Genomic DNA, 26,159 nt, shown 5'->3' on the forward strand with positions numbered 1-26,159 from the left:
TTCCCACAGATTCCCCAAGCGTAGAGCTGTCCCGGATACCAGTCGGCATACGCCTATTTGTCAAAAAAAAAAAGAAAAAAACGGGAAAACCCGCTTCAGGAAAATATGAACCCCCCCAAGGGGAGCGTGCCGGGGCCTGGGGAGCCGCCGGGACATGGCTTTGGTGCCCTCACGAAGAGGACGCAGCCACCTGCTGCCCGCTGCCATGCAGCGAAGTGACGGCTCGCAACCTGAGAGCGATGGGACGGAACGGTGAGGGCGGTGGGGATGAGGAGCGGACGGGAGGGCGAGGAGGCTGCCGAGCTGCAAAGGGGCGCCGCGGCCAAGGGCTCTCCGAGGGGCGGCGGTGCCCGCTGCGGGCGGACGGAGGCGGGAGAGGGCGGGGGCGGGCGCCCCGCGGGCGCGGGGAGGAGGAGGAGGAGCGGCGGCCGCCGGAGGATGGGAGCGAGCGGCGGAGCCGGGCGGCGGCGCGGGGGCACGGGCGGCGGCGGCGCGGCGGCGGCTGCGGGCGCCGCGGCATCGCCCGCGTAGGGCGGCGCGGGAGGCGGCGGCGCCGCGGCCATGGAGAGGGCGAGCCCGGCGGCGGGGAAGCTGAACGCCGGCGGCCGCGGGGCGGGCGATGGGCACGGCCCCGCGGGGGGCAGCCAGCCGCGGGCGGCGGTGGCGGCGGCGGCGGGCGGCGTGGAGCCGGGCGAGCTGATCGGGCGGGCGCTGGATTTCAAGAGCGAAGGGGCGCAGTGCTACAAGGACAAGAAATTCCGGGAGGCCATCGGCAAGTACCACCGCGCCCTGCTGGAGCTCAAGGCGCTGCTGCTGAGCCAGGAGCCGGGCGGGCAGCGCCCCGCCAACGCCGCCGCGGGCGGGCTGAGCGAGGAGCAGCGGCAGGCGGTGGAGGCCATCGAGGTCGACTGCTACAACAGCTTGGCAGGTCAGCGGGGCACCGGGACCCCCGGCCGCGCGCCCCTTCCCCCGCATCGCGTCGCGTCGCGCCCTGGCCCCGCCGCGCCTTTAGTTCGGCACCTGGGCGCTGCTCGCGGCCCCTCCGGCCCTCCCCGGGCCGCCGCAGGCCCCGGCGCCGGGGTGAGCGGACCGCGGAACCGCCGAGCCGAGCCGAGGCGGAGCGCCGCTGCCCCGCAGCCCCGGGCGTCCTCCGGTCCCGCGCCCCCGCCGCAGACCAAAGCCGGTCCCGTGAGCGGAGGCACGGCGCGGAGCCGCCCTCACCGCCGCGGATGCGAAGCAGCGGAAGGGATCGGGTGCTGCTGCGGTGGCTCCGAATAGCGCTGGGTAGCAAAGGCGTTTTCTGTCCCCTCAGCTATAAAAGTTGAAGGCAAATATAGCGCTGGCTTTTCGCTAGGCGCCAGGCGCGGCCGTGGCCGGCAGACGCGGGTTCGTCCTTCCCATCTGCTTGGGAGAGGTTCTGCGGGAAGATGGAGGGGAGGGCCGGGGACCGGCGCACTTCGGGGTCTGGCTCAGAAGTCCCTGCTGAGGAGCTTCGCCCGAGCACGCGCTGCGGGATCAGGGGTCATTCCTGCTCCCAGGAAACACACGGATATTTTCCTTCCAAGCCCGAGAGCATCCCTAAAACAAAAACTTGTGGTTGCATACGTGCAGGGTAGGAAAGGTTCACAACCTCAACGAGGTGCACAGAATGACAAAACCGCTAAAGCCGTGCTGTTTTCAGAAGGATGAAGGGTCACTCAGTACCCTTTATATCCCTGGGGAAAAAATGGCGAAAATCAGGACACTGGTGTGTCAGCTGTCACCGCCGCCTGGCTCCTGGCTTTCTAGACACTTGGCGAGCTTTGGTTTTTGTTGTCCAGGGCTAAAAAAAGAGGCAGAATAATGCAAACAGGGCTTGAAACATCAAGGCAGAGCTTTCTCCTGTCTTATCCATGTCAGTCCGTTATGCATATTGTGCCTTTTGGGGTGTACAATTTGGCCCCCATTTATCACGTTGCCAGAGATCCCTCCTTCAGAAGCCTGTTGAAATCACGAGGAGGGAGAGGTAGGTGAGATTCTAGAGTGATAGCATAATTATACAGCTGTAATTTTGCCTCTCGCAGAATTCCTGTTCACGGGTATATTAAAACCCATTGTGTCTGGCAGGGCTTTTTGAGATTGGTGGAGTTAGTTATACGGAGCCCATCATACTACGGACAATTCTGCACAGAGTGTTTGTGGGTTTGCAGATGTACTGCCAGGAACACCTCTGCTTGCTGTCAGTGCCGAGGCACAGTGGGGACACAGCAGAAGGGCTGGGCTTACCCCAGTGGCACTTTGCTGCACACACAAGTTGTGCTCACTGGTGATGTGCATGGTGCCTGCAGGATCCTCCTGCAGGATGATCGTCGTCCACTTCATTTATTTGCTGTTTCTGGTTTCTGCAGGGAATTTTTTTCAATGCTGATTGATTGTATTTGATTCTGTCAGTGTGATGTGAGAAACCTGCTCCATCTTTAGCCTAGATTTGAACACATTTCACCTAAATTTAACTGGCGTGAATACAGGAAGAGATAACAGCAGTTAACCCTGGAGGTGCAGGCAGTGCTTTCCCTGGGGTTACCTGGCAGCAGGTCAGGGTGCCTTTTTGCTCATAACATCATTTGTTTTCAGCAGATGGGTAGCAGAGAGCAGAGAGAGAGAATTTGTCCTGGAGACACTGAGCAGGGGGTGATGCTCTGCCTGAAGGAAGTGCCCCTGTTGGAGAGGGGAGCATGCAGCTGAACCAACTGCAGTGCTGCTGCTCCTCCCGGCACAGCCCCAGAGCTCCCACTTAGCAGGAGGATCTGTGAATTAGTGTGTGAAGGGAAGGAGAGGGGTGGGAGGGAGCTCCTCTGGAACTGTCACAACAGTTAGTACACCTTCCTAATAGAGACTTCACGAGGTGCAGCAGTGGGGCTGTATTCTGTAAGGGAGTGGTGCAGCAGGAGCCAGCGGATCCACTGCACAGTGAGCTCCAGCACCAGTGCCTGTTGGAGCAGCAGTCAGGGTTACTGAGTGCAGGGAAGAGAGGAAATGCAGGGCGTTCTGCTTCTGAGCCCTGACTGGGTGCCTCGAGCTGTTTTTAAAATAAATAAATCTGCATAGCGTAGTGCAGAGAGCATAACAGCCATGCATGTTAATTCTAGAGAAGCCAGTTTTTCACTTAGCTCTGATTTGTACCCGATAGCATTAGCAGCTGTCATCTGAGTGTCCTTATTATCGAGTTCCTTCAGCACCTCCGCTTGCTCTCCAAGCTCAGCAGTTAGGAAGCCCACTTCCGTACTGCACTGTTGTTTTCACACAGCCAACACACATTCACCTGTCAGAGATGTTTTGCATGGTAAATATAGATGTGCACACCTAATTGTTTACTTAGAGCCAGACAGAGAAGCACATCAGCTACGGTTATAATGCAATTAGCTAAATAAGCAGGTGAGGAATACACACCCAGAGGGGATTTGAGACAACTGGATAGGTGAAGGTTGTGCCCACAAAGAGTATGATTGGGGTTGGTCTGTGTTTTAATGTGACTGATTACGTAAGAGCATGTGTGCCCACAAGAAACTACTGTCGTCAGAGCATTTATTGCTTTGCAGAATGTAAAGTCACAGATTCATGTAGAACACCTTCAACAGGCAGTTCCCATACTACAGGGCAGGGTGGCTCATTCTTACCCTCAATCAGAGCCCCACAATATTTGGTGTATTTTCTCAGGCTTCTGCTTGTGAAGCCATGTGGCACCTTCACACCTGAACTATTTAAGCCCATCGCATAGGATTCCAAAACCCGCTGGTCTGTAAATTCCTGTGATTTCCTTTACATTTTAAGTTGGCATAGGATTTTCACTGCTGGCCATCAGCAGTACTGCGCACATGTCCTTCACCAAGCTGTGAGCTGGGCCACAGGACCAACCCCGAGAGTTTCACCTTAAAGAGAGTCACCCCTCTATTGCACAGCCCAGCTGAGAGCCCTTCATTTTCCCCCATGTCCGTCTGATACATGTCACTGGACGCAGGGGCAGCAGCATGATCGTGGCTCCCAGAAATCACTGCGGCAGGCACAGAAAAATCCTACCAGCAGTGCACAGCCTTGCAGAATGAATGCAGGGCTGTGAGGCAAACAGTCATTTCTTTATGACTCACTGACAGTCTCTGACCTTGAGGAAGTCACTTGACCTCTTTTTGCTTCTCTCAGCCCATTTGAAAAATAAAGAACAGGAACCGCGATCCAGTCCTGGTGGTGCATTCAACTGAGTTTTCCCAAGCCAGTGGTCTGTGTTCTTTGAAAATAAAGATGAATGTAGGAACAATGCCTGCAGAAAAACAAACAGGCCAAATACCACTCATGTCCTGGTCTCCTTTCCACCCATATAGCATCTTGTGCATAGCTGAAGCTAAAATGCCTTTTGATCTGCAAGTGGGTAGGGAGCATCTATCTGCTGCAAATGCAACCACTATTCCCATTAAATGCAGCAATAATTTATTCCAGCATTACTGCCCAAAGGTTTCAAAGGATCTGCCCAAAAGGATCAAAAGGACTGCGTCTGCTCTGCAGAGAAGAATAAGCCCCAGTCCTTCCAAAGCAGCAAAATGCACAGAGTAAGCATAGTTTTAAGCTTTTTCGTGAGAGAACATTGCAGTGCGATAAGCAAACCTTTGTTGGTTTTCCCAAGCATGCAGAAATACTGGAGCTAATCTTGGCAGGAAAAGCAGAAGCAGAGACAGAACGAAGGACAAGGAGCAATGCTGAGAGATGTGAATGTTCATTCTGCCTCTCTGTGCTGACTAGTTCTATTAGCTTCACCAAACTTTCATTCTTTGAACCTAAGTGTATACATCTGCATTGATGACCTCTTGGGACAGCTGGAAGGCTTCGTTAATTACATGAAAGTCAATTAAATGTAACATGTTCATCTCCATTGAAGTAACGCTTGGTTTAGTACAGAAGTCCAGTCGAGAGGGCACATGTACCTGCAGAGCGTTACAAAGCACAGCCATCCAAGCTGGGTCTCAGCCTGGACAGCAAGTACAGCCTTCAGAGAGTAGTCCTCTGAGACAAGGGGCCTTATTCCAAGTGAAAATACAACTAGGTATGAGAAAAGATGTTAGAACTTGTCTGCACTGACCACCCACTAAGGCTCCTCAATAGGAGCCTCTACTAAAATCCCACCCCAGTATATAGCAGTTAACAAGTACAGGCTCTACCAGGGCACATTGCTGTGGGTGTTAAAGCAGCCTTGGATTGTTGCTCGATGTGAAGTTTTTTTATGTGCTGCACCACCACCAACAACAGAAAATGCTTGGTAAGGATGCCATGCAATGGGAAAAAGAGAGAGCAGCAAATGTGAGCAGGATGTGGCTGCATTTTCTCTAACTGAGGTGGGAGTTTCCTGACACTTTTAGTTCAGATGCATCTGCCCAACCAGAGCGATGGGAACAGCTGTTGCACAGCCCAGGCCTGATGCAGTCATTGTTCCACAAAGGTGCAGACAAAGCAGAGAATGAATACAAGTGACTGTGAGGCATTTTAGTGATAGGCCCAAACCCCAGTATGTATTTAAATAAGTGGGATTTGAAGCCATTGCCCTGAATTAGTCTGTAAAAATTCTCTGTATTTACCTGTTCCCTTTTATTCTGGAGAACAAAATTCTCCCTGCTCAGGGAGGAGTCTCCTAGTCATTGAGAAGGGAAATACCTTCAAATTTAGATATGTCTGACAGCACATATCTTGCTGAGGCAGGAGGTGCATTTTCCAGTCTCTACGTCACTCTTCTTCCCAGGCCTTTTCAAAACTTGAGGCTCTGGTGGTGGCAGGTGTTTTTGCAGCCGCTGCTAGCAGATGCCCAGTTGCCTTGTCCCAGCTGATCTCATCACTGTTTCCCTGAAACGAAGTGTTATTAAGGTACAGAGCCCTTCCCAGACTGCCCTGAGGTGCTGCAGTTGTGGTGAGCTGAGATGAGTCCAAGGCTAACTACAGATCACCACAGGAGGTGAAGCAGGAGGCATCAAAAAATGACAAAGCTTTTTCTGGAACACAGAACAGTGGTTAATTTGTTTACCTAAAGCCTACAGATTGTTCTCTTCCTTGAGGTGTGTGTTGGTATGTCTTCTGTGAGGTCTGTAGTAGCACCTCCTCCCAGCTTTATTCCATCCTCTTCTGAAATGCTGTCCTGGAGTTTCCTGCTGCAAGAGTCCCACAGTGAGTCACAGCCTCTTCCTCCTCCCCACGTTTCTGTCAGTGCTGTTCTGGAGATGGTTCAGGTGGTTCAACAAAGCTTCATGTGAATACCAAAGCTGGTTCCCAACCAATTGCTAAATACACCCGTGAGCTCCATGGTTACCTTCTTTTCTGGGAGCTGGGCCACCTTTCCGTGGTTCAGCAGGTGGAGCATCCTTCTTTTCCTCCTGTTCAGTTGGGCTGAGACCCAGAAACTAACCCAGCTCCAGACTTGCTTCTCGAGTCATTCTCCTAGAAATGCCTATCAGTTCAGCAGCACATCCTCATCAGTGTCCTGTGAGCAGAATGACTGATGCTCCAAGTGTGGAGAGTCATCGGAAGATTTCGTATCAGGATTTTAGGATAAGCTCTAGTGCACACCCAGTGAAAGAGACTGCTTTAAGGAAAGAAACAGTAAAAGAAAAGGGTATAAATAAAATTGGAGGTCTAAGTGTTGCCAAGTCCCAGTTTCGTCCTGACATTGTGCCATCGTACAGAAAATAGCATGCAAAAGAGTGTGAAACTGAGGAAACAAAATTTAAGAAAGAGAGGAACTGCATAACAAGGTTTTGAGGAAGTTGACTGGCTATTTATTTTCTTCTGTGTTCTCTTAATTCACAGGTGAGAAATTGTGATATAGAAAGAATATATCTGTATATTATATATAAAAGATACCTGATTATTAATCTTGATTTCAGCTTTCTTGGGTAACCGTATGAGTGATTAAAACTGAGGGTTAAATGCATTGAAAAAGAGCCAATATTAACTGTCATTAACTAAGAAGTTGTTACTAATGGCTGCTCAGGAGTCTGTCTCCTTTTGTTCATTTCTGCACTGCAACTTGGATGGAAAACAGTAAACATAAGACACTGATAGATGAATGCAGGTAAACCTTCTTGTGGTGGTTTGGAGCGTTTCTATTCCTTTTTCCTTTAACAAAAACAGTAGAGTCAGTGCAGTTTCTGGAAGCTTCGCTGGAATTGCTGGAGATAGCTTCAGCTGGGGCAGGCTCAGGTGAGGCAGGGTGGAGGTAGATACATGGCTGGCCCTGCTCCTGTTCACCGGCCCAGGCGGCTGTGCTGTGCTTGGCAGCTCTGGAAGGTGGGGTTGGAGCGGGGAGGGCCCACCTCAGCAAAACTGTTCTGAGGTTAGGACCAAGTTGGAAATCATCCTGAGACAATTCATGGAGTGAATTAGGCACTGTCACGTTTTCTGTCTGCAGTAACCCATGGCAGAAGGGACAACTGGGAGCAATGATTTTATCTGTCATAGCTTGATGCGCCAGAGCTCATCTGTTATTATCCATAGGCAACAGCTAATGTCATGATCTTTACTTCAAAATCCACTCTATTCTCCTCACTCTCCGAAATTCTTGACGTGTCATCACCCTGAGGCTTATAGGCTGGATAGCACCATCTGCTTCTCCTTGGCTGTGTCCTGTGTACTCAGTTCTCCCATCATGTCTCTCAGCCCAGAAGCTGGGGCTGCTCTTGCAGTCAATGCCCTTCCCACTTGTGTCCTTCTGCTCGCCCTCCTGGTTTGCAACACAGACGTTTTGACCCCACAGGCAAAGTCCTGTCCCTTTCCCAGCCCTGTCCCCATTTTGCCAGTGAGGCTCTCATCCTCTGTGTGCACAGGCTCTGTACCACAGCATCTTGATGATTCCTCCTGATCCTCCACCTGATTCCTCCAAGCTGATTCTACCTGTGGTACATTAGTTCAGGCCAGACTTTTTCTCCTTTTTCTGGCTCTCTTTAAAACCCATCTCTGCTGTGACACTTTCTCCAGTACATGCACTTTTGACAGGTAAAGCCTCGGCCTTACTGAAGCAAGTACTTTTCTCACCACTGTGCCACATTCTCTTTCTTACTTCAGCAGGAGTGCTGTCTTGCTGCCAGTTTAGGGGGCTGTCATGAAGATTGTTCTGCATCAACGGCAGCAGCACCTCCTTTCATATCAGAGTGGCAGCAGCAAAACTCTGCTAATCTAGCCGTCCATCTAGTTTCCTAGGAGCTGCTGGAAAGGAGCAGCTGGGTCAGCCAGCAAAGAGCCACCAAGCTAGTTTTCCTTAAATTTTGATTCTGAAGATCCCGTGATGCCCTGATTACAACTGTCAGTCTTCATGCCGCTGGTGTTACTCTGGCCTGGCTGCATCAGGGTCTAAATGGCTCATTTCTTACTTGAGGAAACTCAAATGAGGTATCATTTTGTTCTGTAAAGCAAGAGGGACGAAGGCCCTCTTTGTAGAACTTAATCATGCAGTGGTGGAGATTCATTACCCACCTCATGCATCTGTAAGGCTCAGCTTGACGTGCATAGCCTGATTTCAGCTCAACACATTTATCTTGTGTCCAGCTTGAAAGACTTTGCTTTTGACTCCAGGAAGCAGAACTCTTTGCTGCTACCTGAAGCAGATGGAGGGGAGAGCAGAAAATAGGCACTAGCATATCCTTGTCCAGCATACCCCAGTGCGGTGTGTGGGAGAAGAAATTTACTCCTGAAAGCAAATTCAAGGCAGAGGAGGTGTCTGGACTTGAAAATTTATGTTAGACCCTTAGCACTTCCTTTGGCTATTCCTGTGCTGGCGTGACTAATCAGCTTCTACCTCCAGCGTGCTGTGCTATCCCTACAGTCACCATCTAACCCTGTAATTCACCCTGATAGGAAAAGCATCTTTATGATATACAGAACAATTTTTCAGCCAACTGCAGGGAATCAGATGTGAGAATTGGCATTCCTTTCCCCTGCTCGTGCTCCCAGAGAGGGAGTGGGCAGGAAGACCCATGTTTCTTCCATTCTTTCAGGTAATGGGTGAGCTCCATGCATTAGCTGTAGCCTCTCCCAAATGTGAGCTACTTGGGTAGTAGCTCATCAATTAATCTTGCACAAGCAGAACCGTGAGGAAAGGACTGTGTTATTCTAGGATGACTGTCGTAAGTCAGCACTAGCTATAGCTGTTGCTCTACAACTGCACCTTTTTGGTCTCTTATTTCCAGAAGAATAAATCAGATCCTCCATCCCATGCCCCTAGCAATGATTCTGTCATCAAACAGCATGGTGTGGAGTTAAGCCTCAACTTCTTCTTCAGTCACCATATTTTTTTAATGCTAGCATAATTCAAATCCCAGATTACCAGCCTCTTAAATGATTTGCAGTGATTAATTGCTCAAGACGCAGTAGTGCATTCATGTTGCAAAGAAACCAGAGCAGCATAAGATCCTCACCTATACTGGAAGCACAAAGAAAATACGCTCACTTTTCATTATACATTCTCTATCTACTGTGATGGGTTCAGACTGAAGCAGATCGGGAGCTTTGCTCACGAGGTGGAGGGTAAATTAAATTAATAGATGAATACAAAATAAATTTTAAACCTCAGGGCTGATTAACTTGAAGCACAGTGCCAGGAGGTATCATGGAGTTAAAGAACCGAATGAGGCTAGAAAAGGCTGACACATAACTAATCAGAACACGTGATGCTGTATTAGATAGGATAAAAACTGTAAAGCAAATACTACATTTTCATGCTTGATAACCACTGCTAACTGGTTCGGATTCATGAATAAACTTCTGAGATTTTAATTTCCCTTTCCATGGCCGTGTCACATAAATGACTCAGTCATCCTGTGACCAGCTAGCATATTCACATCCTTTTCCTCTTTGGCTGTTTTCACCTTACGAGCTTAAAAATTCAAGCAGAAATTCTTGCCTTAAGCCCAAAGAGCATGATTTTAGGTTTTGTATTACTGATTTCCATCCCCGATAAATTAAACACCATCTGCCAGGTCACATAGGTCTTTTTACAGGATGCTGTCATCCATTTTACAATACCTTCCAACTTTAAAGTGTGAGTAGAACACTCCTACAAAAACACCAAGGCTCAATTATGAAATGAATTCCTGAGGCTTTCTACTAGTGATCTCTATTAGCAGACCTGACACGTAGTGTCAGCAGAACCCACTTCAACTTGTTTAGCCATCATATAGTTCTTGGTATATCCTCATATCCCCTAGCATAAACAGAAGGGTGTGCGGTCAGGACACAGAACTGGATTACTGGCCTGTCTTAATGCAGTGATTCCTGTGTTGCTGGTGTCTAAAAACAAGCCCCTTACTTGGGGTGGAAGTTCCCCTCCATACACTTCTGATCAAACACACTCTACCTCGTTCTTCCACTGCCAGCGGTGCACTGCTCAGATGTGGATTATGAAAAGTTTGGGAACAGGCTGGGATCTTCACATGAAGCACCTTGCCACAGCTTATATTGAAGAGCACACACCTGATTAGAAGACCGGCTTCTGCTCCTGCACATTTCAAACCCTGGCTTTCTCAAGCAAATAATACACTGAATCATCACCCTAGTCTTTAGTTTATTTGTTTTCAGCCTGATTTCCAAAGGAAATGAGTCATAAGCCAGCATGTTTGCTGTGCCTCTCAGGCCCCTCTCAATAACTTCCCAACCTGTTGCCTAGCTGGATTTGATAGAGTGGCAGTTGTCTCAAATGTACTAAACACAGGACAAGGAAGAGGTGAGGACACTAGAGGCCCAACCACACAAAAAGGTGAAGCTTAACTTCAGCTTGCCTTGGCAGGCACAGCCCAGCCAGGTGGCACAGCCCAACAGAGCCAGCTGTGCTGACAAACCACTTTTCTTTGTACGTTTGTTCAGCAGAGTTTTAAGGAAAATAAAGTCTCCAGAGCTTTGATTTTTACCTCTTGCTCTATCAGTTAGTTAGAAAACAGTTGACTTGGGCATCCTTGGCCTCTGATTGTGGCCATTCTCATTGTCTCCATCCCTCCCACAGAGGCTATAAAGGCTGCTTTCTCTTTCTGAACCTCATTAAAATGCAAGGACTTTGGGCTGCACACATGATGGGGTTATTATTTGAGTGAAGGAAGTGTGCCTCCCCAGTCAACCTCTCCTTGCCAGTGAGTTTTCTCAGCTCGGGAAAGCTCAGGAGGGATTAAAAAAAAAAAAAAAGGCAAAAAAAGCATTGCATTTCTATCAATTGTATGAGGGCTGCTCCAAAACTAATGCCTCCTATTTTATGATCTTGGCCCATGATTTCAGAGGTAGATGTTGGTGCTCTGGCAGTTGAACCTTCCCACCATTACATATTGCATTACATTTTGTTGCAGCAGAGGGGCAGTCTGACAAAATAGCAACTGACATGGAAATGCGGATGAAGCAAAGGTGTGTCAGTGAGTTCCTCCATGCGGAAAAAATAGCACCCACTGACATTCATTGATGCTTCCTGGACTTTTATGGAGACCAAACAGTGGATGTGAGCGCTGGTGCGTTTCAGCAGTGGCAACAACAAAAGATAAGACATGTTCCGGATCGCAATTCACAGCTGTCACATCCTGAAGTAAAGTGTCTCAATCAGCTCACCTATGTGAATTGGCAGATTATGGTGAGGGAACTGTGTACACAGCTGAATATTGACTTCAGTGATGCTGACAGCGTTGGAATATCTCAGGGTTTGCACCACGTGGGTCCCACAAATGCTCACATGTGAAGAGAAACATTTTTCTAGCCATGATGCCATCTTAGCAGCTGTGAAACAGTGGGTCACTCCACTGGTGCAGATTTTTATGAGCACAGAATGCAGGTTCCTGTCCATTGCTAGCAAAAATTCACAGGCAACAGTGGTGACTATGTTGAAAAATAGTATTTCATAGCTGGGAATTTACTTTATCAAACAGTGTTTTGTGCTCTTTGTATCTATTGTAGTTTCCATGGAAATAAATAGGAGGAATTACTTCCAGGATGGCGTACATATAAAGTCTGAAGACAGAAAGGCAGTGGTCTCAGACAGCCTGCTTCCCAGCCCTTCCTTAGCAGATTTTGCAGTTGTCTGTTTCCCCATGTCCTGGGAGGTAAGGTGAGCTGTGGCTCAGCACTGCAGGGCAAGGCACACCAATGTTGTGCAGCCGTCTCCCAGCCCTGCTATGGCACAGGATGGAGTATTAGCTCTCAGCCCAAATTAAATGTGCCACAGTAAGCTGAGCCTGAGGCGGCTGTGGCAGGCGCAGACTCATTCGAGAGCCTTCAAGCTGCACCAGCTGCATTTCACACCCCTGCTGTCAGCTGTTTAATCAGCAAACCACACCAAGCAAGGGAGGCTTTGCCCTGCAGCAGAGAAGGCAACTTGAAATCCATCAGTCCTTCCATAGATTCTCCCTACTTAAAGAATTATCCTCCTTGTCTCAGTGGGGTTTACAAAAGCCATCTTTCTATTAAGGTCTTAATTTTGTTATGTAGTAGTTCCTATAGTTTACTCTGTTAACAGTCGTAAAACATCTGATTGCACGTGTTAGAGCTGGACAGCTGTTGAACTCCAGGCATTCACCAGATGGTTGTCACCATCAGATATTGCAGATATCTGATAAAATTATGTGTACTTTTCCCTTGAGAAAACAATCCAAGAGACCAGATTCATCCAGTGGGTGGCAATATCAACAGAAGGCCAAAGGAGGAAAGGATATGAAGTGAAGAAGACAGAGCAGTGAGAGAGTAAAGCAATGCAAGGTGAAATACATGGAAAAACAAACAAGGGAAGAGTGGTGAAATAGAACAGCAGAACTGAAGGTCAAACCTATCTGATATCGTGTTGACTGGACTAGCCTGGACTAGATGAGTCCTGATTATAAAAGATACAGATAGGTCAAAGATTACTAGACAAATATAAAGTCAGAGTGGAGGAAGCCTCCAGGGGATTTAACCTGGCAGATCAACAACAGCCTTGGCAAAAACAAACAAGGGATTCCCATCTCTTCTCCTCCAGGAGGAGCAATTGTTTTCCCCCATACCAGTGTGGGTTGCTTTGTTTTCTGCCTAATTTTAGCACCTTTCACTGGTCCCTTCCAGATTGCACCCTGTTTCTGATAGGACACTGCTCCAGTCTGTGAGGACACTTTGGACTTCTAGCCCTGTCTTCTAATACACCCCAGCATCTCATCACATCTTGCTGTTATCTGAAAATTCACAAGGCAGTCTGCAGTCTGTCATTTAGAACCAAATACCGTGGGATCTAGGACAGATCAGTGCAGAACCCTACTTAATATTGCCTTCCATTTTGATAACAAAGTTAAGTCTATTCATTTAGACCACTCTCCTTCAATTTGCTTAAGAAAATGTCACTAGAATTTGTCATTTGACTAGCGTTAAAGCCAAGATATGTAACATCCACTGTTTCTCCTTTATCTTCAAGATTGATTGCCCTATCACAGACTGAAATTAAACTGATTTGTTCTGACAGCTCACATTAGCTGTTACTTATCTTCTTGTTATCAGTCCTGTGCTTTCCAAGCCCTTGGAAGGGGTGGCAATAGACAGAGTGCTAGTGTGGGCTGCTAGCCACAGAAATCCTGATGTGCCATGCTTGGCAGCTCCTTTGAGAGCTGCTAGATGCCTCTTAGTGCATATGATGGCAGAAGCATGAGCATTCTTTAGTCACTAATGTCTCTGTTCTGGGTGTACTTTTGTGCTGGTCCTTCTCCTGGATGGGGTAGGAAGTTCTCAGCAGCAGCAGAGAACTGAAGAAGACCATGCTGTGCACTGAAAGGAAAGCATGATGAAGAAAGCAGAAAGGGAAGGAACAGTTGTCACCTGTCTATGAGTTGAGAGTCAGGCTAAGAAGAGGAAGGCAGCTTGGAAGAGGTGACTCGAATTTGTCGATCTACAGCTCATTTAGCATGAATCCCTCCCTACAGAGAGAAACAGCCTGTCATACAGTTTGGATTTTAATTTTCCACACGTTTCCCTACAAGCAGAAACATACGGGTATATTTAGCGCTTTTTGGTACCTGGAGATGAATAAATGAGAACCATAGGCTAGAAAGTTGTACTGTCATTCCCATATTCCCTTCTCACCCCATTAAGGGTGTTCAGGAACTAGGAGTCAGCTGGTCAGATTATTGCCAGGCATTATCAAGCTGCCTATAATTAGTTTCTTATTGGTGAGAAGCCAGAAAGTCCTCTTTGTTTGCAAGCTTGGACTGTAGAGAAAAGGGAAATATTTAATGGAAGAGATTGTCTGGAAACCGTAGATTCTAATTAGCACCTCAACCCTGTAGTGAAACCGTATGTGACGTTTCTCTGAAAAAGATGCCTCTAAATATTCTCTTTGGAGGAACACTGGGTTGCATTCCTGAATGGTGCAGCACACACGGGGCTTGGTGCAGATATACATGCTTAACAACCTGCTCTGGTCTCTCAGTAGGTTTCATCCATTCCCTCACATTATGCATCTTTCAGTGCCAGTCAGGATCAAAAGTCTAACACAGGTTAGAGATTGGGCTATACCATCCATGTGTTACTTGTGCAGTCTTCACCTTCGAGACCACTAACAGAAGTTTGGATCAAAGTACACCCAACAATCTAGACCTCGTGCTGCACAATGAAACTACATATTACACGGTTACTTTCAATCTCAGATAACCCTTTACATTTTCAGTATCATCTTATGAAAGACATCAGAATTTGATTATAATGGATATTATTAATACGTGGCTGAAATTTTCCATGTCATTTAGTAGTGGCATTCTCTTTAATTCCTCCAGTGGACACCATACAGCCCACGTACTTTTATAAACACTGGTTACACAGATTGCCACGCACAAAGGTGGATGCATCCATCAGTGGCATGGTTAGAAGATTGCTGTCTGTTCCAGCACAGATATATTTCTTCTTTTTAATCTGATTTTTCTCTAGTTATACTCCAGCATTTTTTCTTCTTAAACACATAAATCAAACAAAAACTTATTGCTAGTGTGCTTTTTCTGAGGAAGAGCAACTCCAAGAAAGATGCCAATCCTTCTGAAATAAGAGAAGTATTCTGAGACTCTCAGTCTTCCCTATTAGATTGAGTTTTATATAGATAGAAATAGGAAGACAAAGCCTGCTCAATGATACGTCAAGGTCTTAATCATATGTCAGAATAAAACTCTGAAGTGGTTATATCAAAGCATCAATTGCATGTTTTCTAAAATAGAACAAGAACATGTTCCATCTCTCTGTGATTTAAACAGATTTTAAGTGAGTTGTTGGCTGCTATACTTAGGGTGAGATCATACCAGAAAATAAAGTATTTTGCAGAGTTTCATCATGGTTATTTCTGGGAATGACAGTGTCAGTTTGTGAAATACACATGGAGTTCAGAGCAGTTGGAGTACCTAGCACTTGCTAGGAAGTAATAATCCACACTTAGGCTGTTGAACTCCAGCTGTAAAATCAAGAATAAATACAATAAAGAAGAAGCGTCCATGTCAGGTTGAGCAGTGATGGGTTTAGTTAGCTACTCCTCTCTGCTTCTCAGCCAGCCTAATTGATACACACTGGTTTGGGTTTTTGTTTGGTTTTGAAGCAGCAGATGTAGAACAGTCATCTGTCCTGCTCACTTCATAGTAAGCTTCTCAAAGTGAACCAGCTGTACTCATACTGGTTTTTCTGTGGTTTTCGTTGGCAATGGTAGGTTTTGTGGGGTTTTTTTTCCTTTTTTTTTTTTTGTGGTGGTAGTGGGTTTGTTTGGAAGTCAGATCTTGGGTTCCCTAGATTTTTAGTCTGAAGGGAGGAAAACAGAAGTTACTTGGATTCAGACTCTCGTGTGGCTGTCTGAGAGTGGTGCAGCCACAAGATGGACTATTAGCTCTAATATCAGACACCTGTTCTTGTCCCCAGGGGATATTTGCATAGGCCAGCTTTCAGGCATTGCACATCAGTATCCCTCAGTGAGGACAATGAACAGAGAAAAATGATTCAGAGGAGGAATGCGAAGGTGGATAGTCTGTCTGCTAGAGGAGCTGCTGTCACGTAGGAAGACTAGTCACCTGTGCTTGAAATACAGCAATGTAAATGCTCCTCCTGGTACTCAGGCTAGCTGTCCTGTGCCTTTGGATCCTCAGCACCTTGTTCCAGACTTATCTCCACTTCTGTGCCCAGTCTTTGCCTCCTCAGTAGAGTTCACTCAGCCATACACCCCTTTCTCCACCCCAGCAGTTTTTCCTCCATCCCCACACAGCTCTCAGCTGCTGCCTCCTTGCCTCACCAGCATCACTCTCCCTAAGTAAGAAAACTTATTTCTGCTTGGTTTCCACTTTCTGCAGTTCTTTCTTCTTTTCTATCAGTGAGCCAATAAGAGAGGTCTCCTGCCCTCCAATTTTCCAAATCCCTGTTTTTTTCCTAGACTGGATTGCATCTAAAGTAGACAAAATATTAAAAATTTACCAAAATCTAAGGCACCTCTAACTGAGAGTAGAGCCATATTCTATTAATTTTATTTTCAGAAAGTTATTGGTTGGCCAGCTCCATAATAGCCCAGGGATAACAGAAGGCACCTGCTTGACACAAATGATATATGCCAGATTTCAGATTGCAAAGCCAAATGATGAGAGGACATGAGGCAAATCCAAGGAGACAGTCACCAGAGATCTTTAACAAGGGAAAAATGTGTTTCCCTAATCTGCTTTTCAAAAATACCTGAATAGTTTTGGTTGACATTTTCCAGAAGCAGACATTGCATATGGAATATTTTAGTACAAAAACTTAGAAGACCAACAAAGTTATAAGCAGGTGATTCTCATCTACAATGGAAGCAAGGCATTCTAAGGCAGTGGTACCATCTTACTTGGGTGACAGCAAACTGAAGGCAGGACTAGACTTTGTGAAATATGAATTGAAAGCCAAGACATTCTCGAAGGGCCAAAGCATTTTCATTCCCTGGAAGAGCTGTAAATGGAATTCCTCTTATGAGTAACACAACACACTGAACTGAAGGAGCGTGCTGCAGGATAGGGATATGCTAACTTTGCACGGTAATTTGGCTTACTTTTCTGTAACATAAATAGGTCTTGAGCCTTGCCTACAGTGGGAATTTGGCTGCTGAGATAAAACTGGCTGGAAGAACATTCTGGCATGCTGATTTCCCCTTTGACAAAACTTTCCAAGTACACAAGGCTTTTCATGTTGTTCAAAATCTCCACGTTAAGTTTGTGTTGGGGGCCCCATGCCTGGGCACAGTACTCCAGCTGTGGCCTCTCAAAGGCAGAACAGAGCAGGACAATCCCCTCTCCCTAAGGACCACTCCTCTTTTGATGCATCTGAGGATACTGTTGGCCTTCAGGGCTGCAAGCACACACTGCTGGCTTGCATTTATCCATCAGAACCACTAAGTCCTCCACAGGGCTGCTCTCAGTGCTTTCTTCTCCCAGTCTGCACACACCTGGCGCTACCCCATCCCAAGTGCAACACCCTGCAGTTAGCCTTGTTGAATCTCATTAGGTTTACACAGTTTTAGAAATTAGGAGTGAGCTGTTGGTCAAGCTGACTTGATAAATCAGATATAATTCTCAATTCGGTGTCAAGCGTGATGAACTAATCACACACTGAGAGGAAATGAAACATCCTAATTTCTGGTAGCTTCATTTCTGAGCTGTGGAGATGTAGCCAATCAATGCTGCTTTACAATGATAAGACCCACAGAAACTGAGTGACAGCTGTAGGTTTGTGTCTGCCTGTGAAGGGCACCTTTCTAATTGCCAGATTGCTATTGGAGATGGTGTTGTGTGGGATCAAGCCCATTTGTTTTCTTGAAAGTAGAAGGAGCCAAATAAACCTTTCTTGGTACAGTCTTTGAGTGAGCTGTTCCTCAGAAGGATTCACTGGGGGGCCTATTAAGAACAGAGAAGGAGAGTGATGATGTGTTTACCACATAAAACAAACACTTGTAGCCAGAAATTCACGTCTGTTTAGGAAAATGACATTTTAACAATTCTCTCAACTGAATTATGTAGGAATACAAGGGTGCCACATGCCTTCCATTTTTGAAAGCTTAATTACTAACAGCCTCGCTATTTGCATTGAATCCATTAAGGTCATTTCAGTGCACAAGAACTAAAAGCACACACCTCTAAATATTTAAGTGAGGCTCTCCCTCCAGGTTCATTTACAGCAGCCACTTCCAACGCTGATGCTCCAAATGGCCATCTCTTCCAGCGTAACTGTTTCCCGCACATCCATCTGCTCATTTTGCTCTGATAAACACGCATCTCTCCTGCTAGCCATGTGGTACTGACTTTTCCCAGCCATATGCATAGTTGCTAACACTGCCTTGCAGAATCCTTACTGTGAACATGAGCCACAGAAAGAACCCAGCTAGACCTCTGGAAGCACATTTCAGCTCATCAATTAGCAGGACTTGGGATAGTTTTCTTTTAAACTAGTCCACAAAACAAATCCAATATAGAACAAATAGTTAACACACATTGTCCATCTGCCTGTCATTTTCAGAGTAACTTGTATGACTATAGCTAGAAACACCAAGTAGTAAACAAACAGACTGAAATCCCTCATCTAGTTGCTCTACGAGGCAGTTTCCAGGACATGAAGGACTGGATCAGATTGGTAGTGTGCAGAAAGCTACTGCCACTACTGTATGTGCTACTGGTCAGCAGACAAACAAAGCAATCCAGTCTCCAGGGCTGTGAAGCCAGCAGTAAATTTACACTTCTTTTTTTAATAGCTTAAAAAAAATAAAGGAAAATAAAAGCACAGTCATTTCAAGCTTCATTAGAAACAGAGTGAGAAAAATCAATGCTTGACAAATAGGAAGGGACAAATTCTGGATAAGGAAATGCTACCAAGCTTTTAGAAAGGTATGCCTAGTAATCATTAGCAAGCAGTCAGATGCCTTCCTAATACCTATACACTTCAATGTCAGGTGCTACTAAAGTACATTGAAAGGCCATCACTAAAGCAAATGGGACAAAGATCTAATTAGTAAATAGCATGCCATTTGACCAAACAGACCAGTGGTGGGGCAGGTTCAGCACTCCTTGCTTAATGCATCTGTAGAAAATGCATGCACAGGTAAAAGGCTGCTTATAATCATTTCCAGTTAGCTATTGAAACATCAAATGAATACTTGGGTTAGGAGTGCATTCCATCCACATTAACCAACCATAGGCTCAGATTAACTGAGGTTGGAACAAATCTCTGGAGTCATCACTCTGTCCGTGGAACAGAAAGTGAGTTACAGAGAAGGTGCAGGGCTTACTTAAGGGGTGCAGCAGAAGGGAGATCTGTGTCATTTTCCTGATCCAGCATTGAATCCTCTTGTGCTATGCAAAAAATGAAGTCTGGTTGTTTGTTGGTGACATGTGAATAGTGATGACTTGGATTTCCAGGAGCAGTGAGTCTCCTTGCCAGAGAGGCACTGAGTAACACCACCTGTTACGGGAAATCTCTCCCCACGCCCTGGCATTTGATACTGCCTCTGAACTGATCCTTGCAGCAGCATCCTGCCTTCCTTCCCCTTCCCTCCTGCCCAGATCATATCATTCCCAAACCTGCCTTGGATTGTAGAACCAGAAGAGCTTGTGAACAGCACAGCTTCCTTCATTTCCTATAGATCTCTAGCATCAGTGTGTCCTATTCTCATTGGTGTTCCCCAAGACCATCTTAATGCCCAGTAAGCCAAAAGAAGCCAAGTGCAGAGTGAGCACTACAGTAAGCCCAGAGTGGCAATCAGCATGCGTGTGTAAAGCCTGTCCCTGGGATCTCCCCCTACTTGTGGGGAACTCACTGTGGGGATTTTCCTCAGCTCCTTGACATTTCTGCAGCAATTGCCCTTCAGCACTGAGCCCTCAGCAGGCTGTTTCCTCACCACTGTTTACCTTTCCTTTAGGAAGTCAGTAGAACTGACCTCTTGTGCTGAACTTCTGTTGCAATACTTAGCAAAAAGCATACAGCGTAGCACATTTTTTTCCCTGCGTTATAACTCCAGGTGCCACTGCTTTATACTAACAGAACATTCCAGCAGAGCAGGGCCCTTCATTGCTTCCTACAGGAAAACACTATATAAGACCTCTTGCATAAAAGGCAAAACGTTATAAATTCAGCATCCTTGGACCATTAAGACCAATATAAAATTTGATCTGATTTAGCTCCTTTTTTTCCTCTCGTCAGATAATTAGTTTTTGACCTCCTTTTCTGTACTGTTCCAAGCCCTGCTCCTTAGCTGAGAAATGATTCTACTACAGGCTAAGGCAGTCACTACCACAAGGTCACGTGGAGCTCTGGCTCCAGGGGATGTGTATGTTCTCGCTTTCCCCCTAGACCCCCAGAACAAAGAATCTAATAGGTCTGAAATGCCAAAAATAGAACCGCTGGTATTTAAATGGTGAACAATCAGATTTGGCAAACAAACGTGTGTGATTGCACTCTTCCTGAATCACGAGCCTGAGTCATTGCCCTCACCTAGGCCACTCTTTTCGCCTGTGCAGACTGCAGGAGAAGAAATGCAGCCCTAATGTTCCCTGCTCTTTCTCTCTCTCTCTCCCTATGCCCTGCAGCCTGCCTGCTCCAGGCCGAGCTGGTGAACTATGAGCGCGTCAAGGAGTACTGCCTGAAGGTGCTGCAGAAAGAAGGCGAGAACTTCAAGGCACTGTACCGCTCGGGAGTTGCATTTTACCACCTGGGTGACTACAACAAGGCACTCTACTACTTGAAAGAGGCAAGATCCCGCCAGCCAACAGGTATGGAAAGGATGAATGTGACTTCACATTAAGTTCCTTTGCATTTCTTTACACAAGACTTCGTCTCTGTCTGATTTTATTAATTCCCACAGGGATGGGCATTCCCTGTATCCTTAGTGCTGCTCCTGTCAAGGAGTCTCCCCTTGAGCAGCAAGTTTGCACTGAGTGCCTAAAGATGTTAGCTGTGGGCTACTGCAGAGGCTGCAGCACAGACTGGAAGGTACCAGTACTACTGGAACGCCATCTTTGTGCAGAAGGGATCCTACCTCTTTCCCTCTTGCCTCTGTTTTGGAGAAGGAAGCAGGATGGGGAAGAATTCATCCCAACCAAAACACTTCATGAATATGAGAACAAAGTTTTTCAGTTTAGCTAAACCAAAAGATTATTTGTAGTCTCAACAGACATGCCTCCCACCGTCTCTGTAGAGGAGTAGCATTTTTCTGTGCTCAGACATTAACTCAGAAAGCGCTCATCGGGGTGCTTCCACTTGTGCCATGATGTCACATGCCTGTTAAAGTATTTGCTATCCGTGTGTCCAAAACCAAAATAATTTGGGGATGCAAATTGATTATATACCCAAGCAGCCTAAGCTAGTCAGATCATCCACCTGTATGCCAACCTACCTGAAATCAGAAGGGGGCAGAAGGCCTCAATGCAGAGATGGTGCTTTTATTTTTCAATAGACCACCCGATGAGATAAAAAACACACTTGTTCAAATCACTTCTGTGAAAATAAATTTTCTTCCAAGTCTTGCAAAATTTAAGGGGCACAAGAAAGTCAAACAGAAGCCATGTGGAAGAGAATCCCCAGAGAGCAGCTTTTCCACCAGAGTGAAAGCCGGGTGTGGAACAGGAGCGAGTACAGTGGTGTTGGTGTGCCTTGAGCTAGAGAAGGCAGCACAGTTAGTCAGAGCTGGCTGCATACAGTGTCCTGGAGGAGCACTGGGATCCCACTCCCCTTCCACCTCTTGTACAGGCACCCAGTCCCATCTGCCATGCTTGGCCCCAGGCTCTGGGCAGTCTGACAGCACAGCTGCACACCCCACACTGCTGAGCAAGTGTGCTTAAAAGCTCAGTTTAGCCTATTTACAGTGTGCCCTTCTGCTTTCAGCCCATGCCAGAACCAGGGAATAGGGAAGCCTGTGTAAAGAAAAACAGATTAAAATAAGAAGTTATCTTAACCTTGAGGTTCTGATAAGGCTCAGATGTGAAGAAGTCTTTCTAGCTGAGCCACTTTTTGAAATCTGTATTGTTACTTTTTTCCCCTCTCAGGGACAGTGTTTGTTTATTACTCATTCCTTCTTGAATGAAACAGTATTCAACAGCGACAGCTTCAAATACCACTGCTTGCTGCAGAGACATACCAGAAACTGTCCCCAAAGACTCTTAACATATACAAAAAGACATTTCTGGCCTTCAGCTCTGCATCAGACTCTTCCCTCTTACTGTCAGAGTATCTGAGATCATTGTTGCACTGTTTAATTTATGATTATTGAGAACTTGCAGGGTATTCAAGGGGAAAGAAGTGAATGCATACAGTAAGAAAGGATGTAGCTGCAACAGCAGTAGGAACTAGGTGATGCTATCAAGAAATGTCGTTATATGACCCAGAGTAACTCAGTGTCTCCACTTACAGTCCATCTGCAAAATGTGATCATTTCTTTTGTCTGAGGTTTCACCAAGCTTGCTGGTAAAGCACTTGGTTGTCATCACAGTTATGTTCTGTCCTTGCTTTTTTTTTTTTTTCTTTCCCCTGCTCTCTCTAATAGGACTGCTTTGGCACAAATCACTGACAGTCTCTTAAGTGGGGGAAATTTTAAATAGCAAAGAGAAATTAGCTAGCAAAGGATAGTAAATCCCTTGGAGCTATTTACTGTCTGCCATTGGCTAGGGCTGGATTTGTCCTGATTCCCTACACTACCTCTAAACAAAAAGTTAGAAAAGCAGATGGAAACAACACAAGATAACCTCATAGCACTTCTTAACTAAGAAATAGCTTGGAAAGAGAGAGGAAAGCCACTGCTAAGCTATGCAGAGCACCCTTCAGTAAACTGGTGCCTAGAAGCTGTGCATCACAAAGCTGAACTTTGACATAACAGACGTAATGTACACCTTACCTTCAAGCTGTGCTCAACTTCTTCCCACCCATTTGGCCACACCATCAAGGTGACCACTGATCAGGGCTACAAAGGGACCATGGGTAGGCCTAGAAACACCATACACCCTTAGTTATACACCTGCCACCCCTACACTGCTTAGACCAGAGGACCTTTGCACCAGGCCAGTTTCCCATACTACACAGAAGGAGTTGTCTTTAGTGCTCAGAACTCTGGTCCTGGGTGCAAAGCCCAGACCACGGTGCCTGCCCCAGAGACACTGAAGCCTATCAGCCTAGGCAGCCCTGAAGCTGCAGGGAGAAGCAGCACAACAAAAGGCCATAGCACAGTGCAAGAGCCAAGAGATAGACCACGTTTCAGTATGAGCCTGACTACCAGGCTACCCTTACCTGTTACTTGCACATCAGTACTTCCTCACTGAGAAGCTCCAGAACCTTCTGCTCATTAACTTTGTGTTTTGAAGTACTGCATACAGAGCTAAGGTAGCATGGTACTATTTCAAGGAAAAGATAAGGCTTCATTTCTTCCACAAGCAAAGCACTACTCATTACTCCTCTCTAGTAAAGCAGCAGCCCTCAAAACAGAAACAAAACACACCTTGACCTGCCAGCAGGTTTTTAGCTACCTTGCAATTAGACTTCCTCCCACCCACTGCCAGCTGCACCTTATTTTGCCCCTGGCACTCCATACATGTTTCAATCTCTCAGGTGAGTGAGGCTGTGCTATTAGTACCTACCTACCTTGCCCCTAGGCCAAAGGTACCTGGCAGCCTGCTGCTACCACCCAATTCTGAGACCACACCTTCTCCAGTGCCAGGCACAGTCCTGCAGGCTCAGGCAGGTGAGAGTTCCTAATGTGCCTCCTCTTCCTGTATCACTTGTGCTAGGCTGGCCCCTGATGGTGCAGTTTAACGGAGATGATGGTTACCTGTGTGGCAAGCCATCAGGTGCTAGGAGAGCGGAGTGAAGGGAGGCCAAACACTCAGGGCCACGCCCTCAGCTGAACTGCTCCACTTCTGGAGGCTCTGCAACTGAAACTAATTCTGCTTTTCTAAAAAGGCTGCTTCAAAATAGGTTAGGCTGTTAGGGAGTGCTGCTGCTCCTTGTCTAACACAAGTGATAGCAGAACTCCTTGCTTTGCTAAGGTTCCCTGAATGTAATAAGTCACCAAATCACTGAGTTCTATCCTCTGAACTGACTAGGGTGATGCTGGTGAGCCTGCAGAAGGCTTAGCTCAGAGCCCCACCTCATCAGAGACGGTTTGGAAAACCACAACAGCACTGTTGCAACATGTATGTGGAGAGCTCTGTGTAAATTGGTGCTGAACCATGTTCTGTGGCCTTCACTTGAGTGGAGGGGCACAATAGAGGTGTCCCCTCCTCAATTTTAAAGGAAACTTTGCACCTATAACTCCTTTGGTGGGTGCAGTACCTGCACTTGCTAGCAACTGGCATGGTACCAGTAATGTGCTCATCCCTTTGGATGCTCAAGCACTTCTCCTTTCCCAGCTGGCGAGGGGCGTCTTGATGTTTGGATGAGGAAGAGATGAGATTGCTCTCTCACTGCGGGCAGAGTGGACGCAGTGTGCTTCAGATTGATTTCTGAAGCTGTAATAATTTATAATGGACAAAGCTGGCCCTGGTTGGCTTTCTGAATATAGCTGTGAGCAAAGAACCATTTTTAAATCAATACATAAGTGAAAGCAGTTATTTTTTATGCTTGCTTGCTTCTGATATCACACACCATTTGCTTCTTATGTGGATGCTAAGCTCTTAGTAAATCAATGTGATTGGAGAAAGGAGTGACCTTGGCTGCAGAAGCATGAGGTCTTTCTGGAGACACACTCGTGTAAATCAACCTGTGCCTAGAGTGAATGGCAAAACTTGAATGTTGTATGCACTGTGCTAGCACAACAAAATATTGTAAGGAAAAAGGGGACTTACACAGGGATCTCAGAGCTCTCAACAGAGATAAAACAATGCCTGCTTGGTTTGAGGGTTTGGTTCAGAGCCCCTTCTGACTGGAGCTGTTCCTGCAGGCAGTGCTGGAGCCCAGGAACAGGAGATACACCATAGATGAGAGCTGTGGTCTGTCTGTCTTTCACAGGAAGTTGTAACCGCTCTTCGTGTATATGCGTGTTCTTTCCCTGCAGATACCAATGTCATACGATATATCCAGCTGACAGAGATGAAGCTCAGCAGATGTTCCCAGAGAGAGAAAGAAGCCTTGTGAAAAAGAAGCCGCTTCAGCTGAAGTGCCCAAAGGGGAACATTTCCTTCCCAGAAGCCCATTTGGTGGATTTTCTTGTTTGCTCTGCCTCATTCCCATCTCCTCATCCACCCACTCTCCCTTGCTCTTCATTGAATCCTGGTTCTGAAAAAAGAGACTTAGACATTGGGTATGGCTGCAGCAATTACCATTGCCAACCATGGTAACACCCCTTCCCCATGGCAGGAGAGCACAATGGCTACAGCCAGCCTTGTTCCAAGACAGTGTCACACACCTGGAGGAGGCAGTGTGGGGGGACCTCTCTGGTCCCGAGCTGACTGCTACAACCTGTAGGGAAGTAACCCCCAGACAACTCCTTCCTGACCAGACAAGCTGGAGACAAGCAGTTTCTACTCTGAGTAATCGAGGAGCTTAGAAGAGCTAAGAAACCAAGAGACTGCTGGCAATTTCACAGGGGACAGCAAATGCCTTTTTACCATCAGCTCCCCCTGCCTGCTTGTCGAATGTGTGCTACCGGTCTCCATTGAGGGCTCACATGCTCCCAATCCAATTCCAGTGAAACTGTTTCTAAACATCCTCTTAATGAAAGCACAGAGCACCCTACAGTACCCCCAAAGCTGTCCCAGTGCCAGAGGAGAAGGTTGTGGGGTACCACAGAAGGTTGAATAGACTGAAAGTGTGGTGTACAGTATGAGGGAAAAACTGTGAAATAATTCATTAAAGGCAAATAAAAATTATTAATAGGCAACAAGTCCAGGCATTGCTTTTAGAAGGGACTTGTGGGCTCCCTGTATCCAGACAGGCAACATCATCTAGTGGGGGTAGCGTGGGGTGAGGGACAGGGATGTCTCCATTCATGTACCAGCTCTGCCAATGCCTTGCTGTGTGGTCTTGGGCAAGTCACTTAGCCTCTCTGTGCCTCAGTTTCCCCATCTGTACACTGGGGAAAATAATACTTCCCTACCTCGCAGGGGTGTTGTGAGGATTTACTAGTTCATGTTTGTAAGTATAGTGATGTACAGTGCTAAGTCTTACTAGTACATTGGATTGAGGTCTTGATTCTCCCACCTCGTGTTGGTGCT

The 26,159-nt window shown here is 46.6% G+C and overlaps 1 protein-coding gene across 1 annotated transcript; it reads left to right on the top strand.

Moving 5' to 3' along the window:
* The first annotated feature begins 495 nt into the window (after positions 1-495).
* Positions 496-26,159, top strand: TTC9 (tetratricopeptide repeat domain 9). The gene is made up of 3 exons (XM_065754708.1): positions 496-928; positions 20,550-20,732; positions 25,001-26,159. The coding sequence occupies exons 1-3, from the start codon at positions 562-564 to the stop codon at positions 25,078-25,080; spliced, it is 630 nt and encodes a 209-aa protein (XP_065610780.1). The 5' UTR covers positions 496-561; the 3' UTR covers positions 25,081-26,159.

The sequence above is a fragment of the Cyrtonyx montezumae genome, unplaced genomic scaffold (genome assembly GCF_038088225.1).
Source record: "Cyrtonyx montezumae isolate F1298 unplaced genomic scaffold, pur_monq_1.0 scaffold_10, whole genome shotgun sequence".
Taxonomy (NCBI): Eukaryota; Metazoa; Chordata; class Aves; order Galliformes; family Odontophoridae; genus Cyrtonyx; species Cyrtonyx montezumae.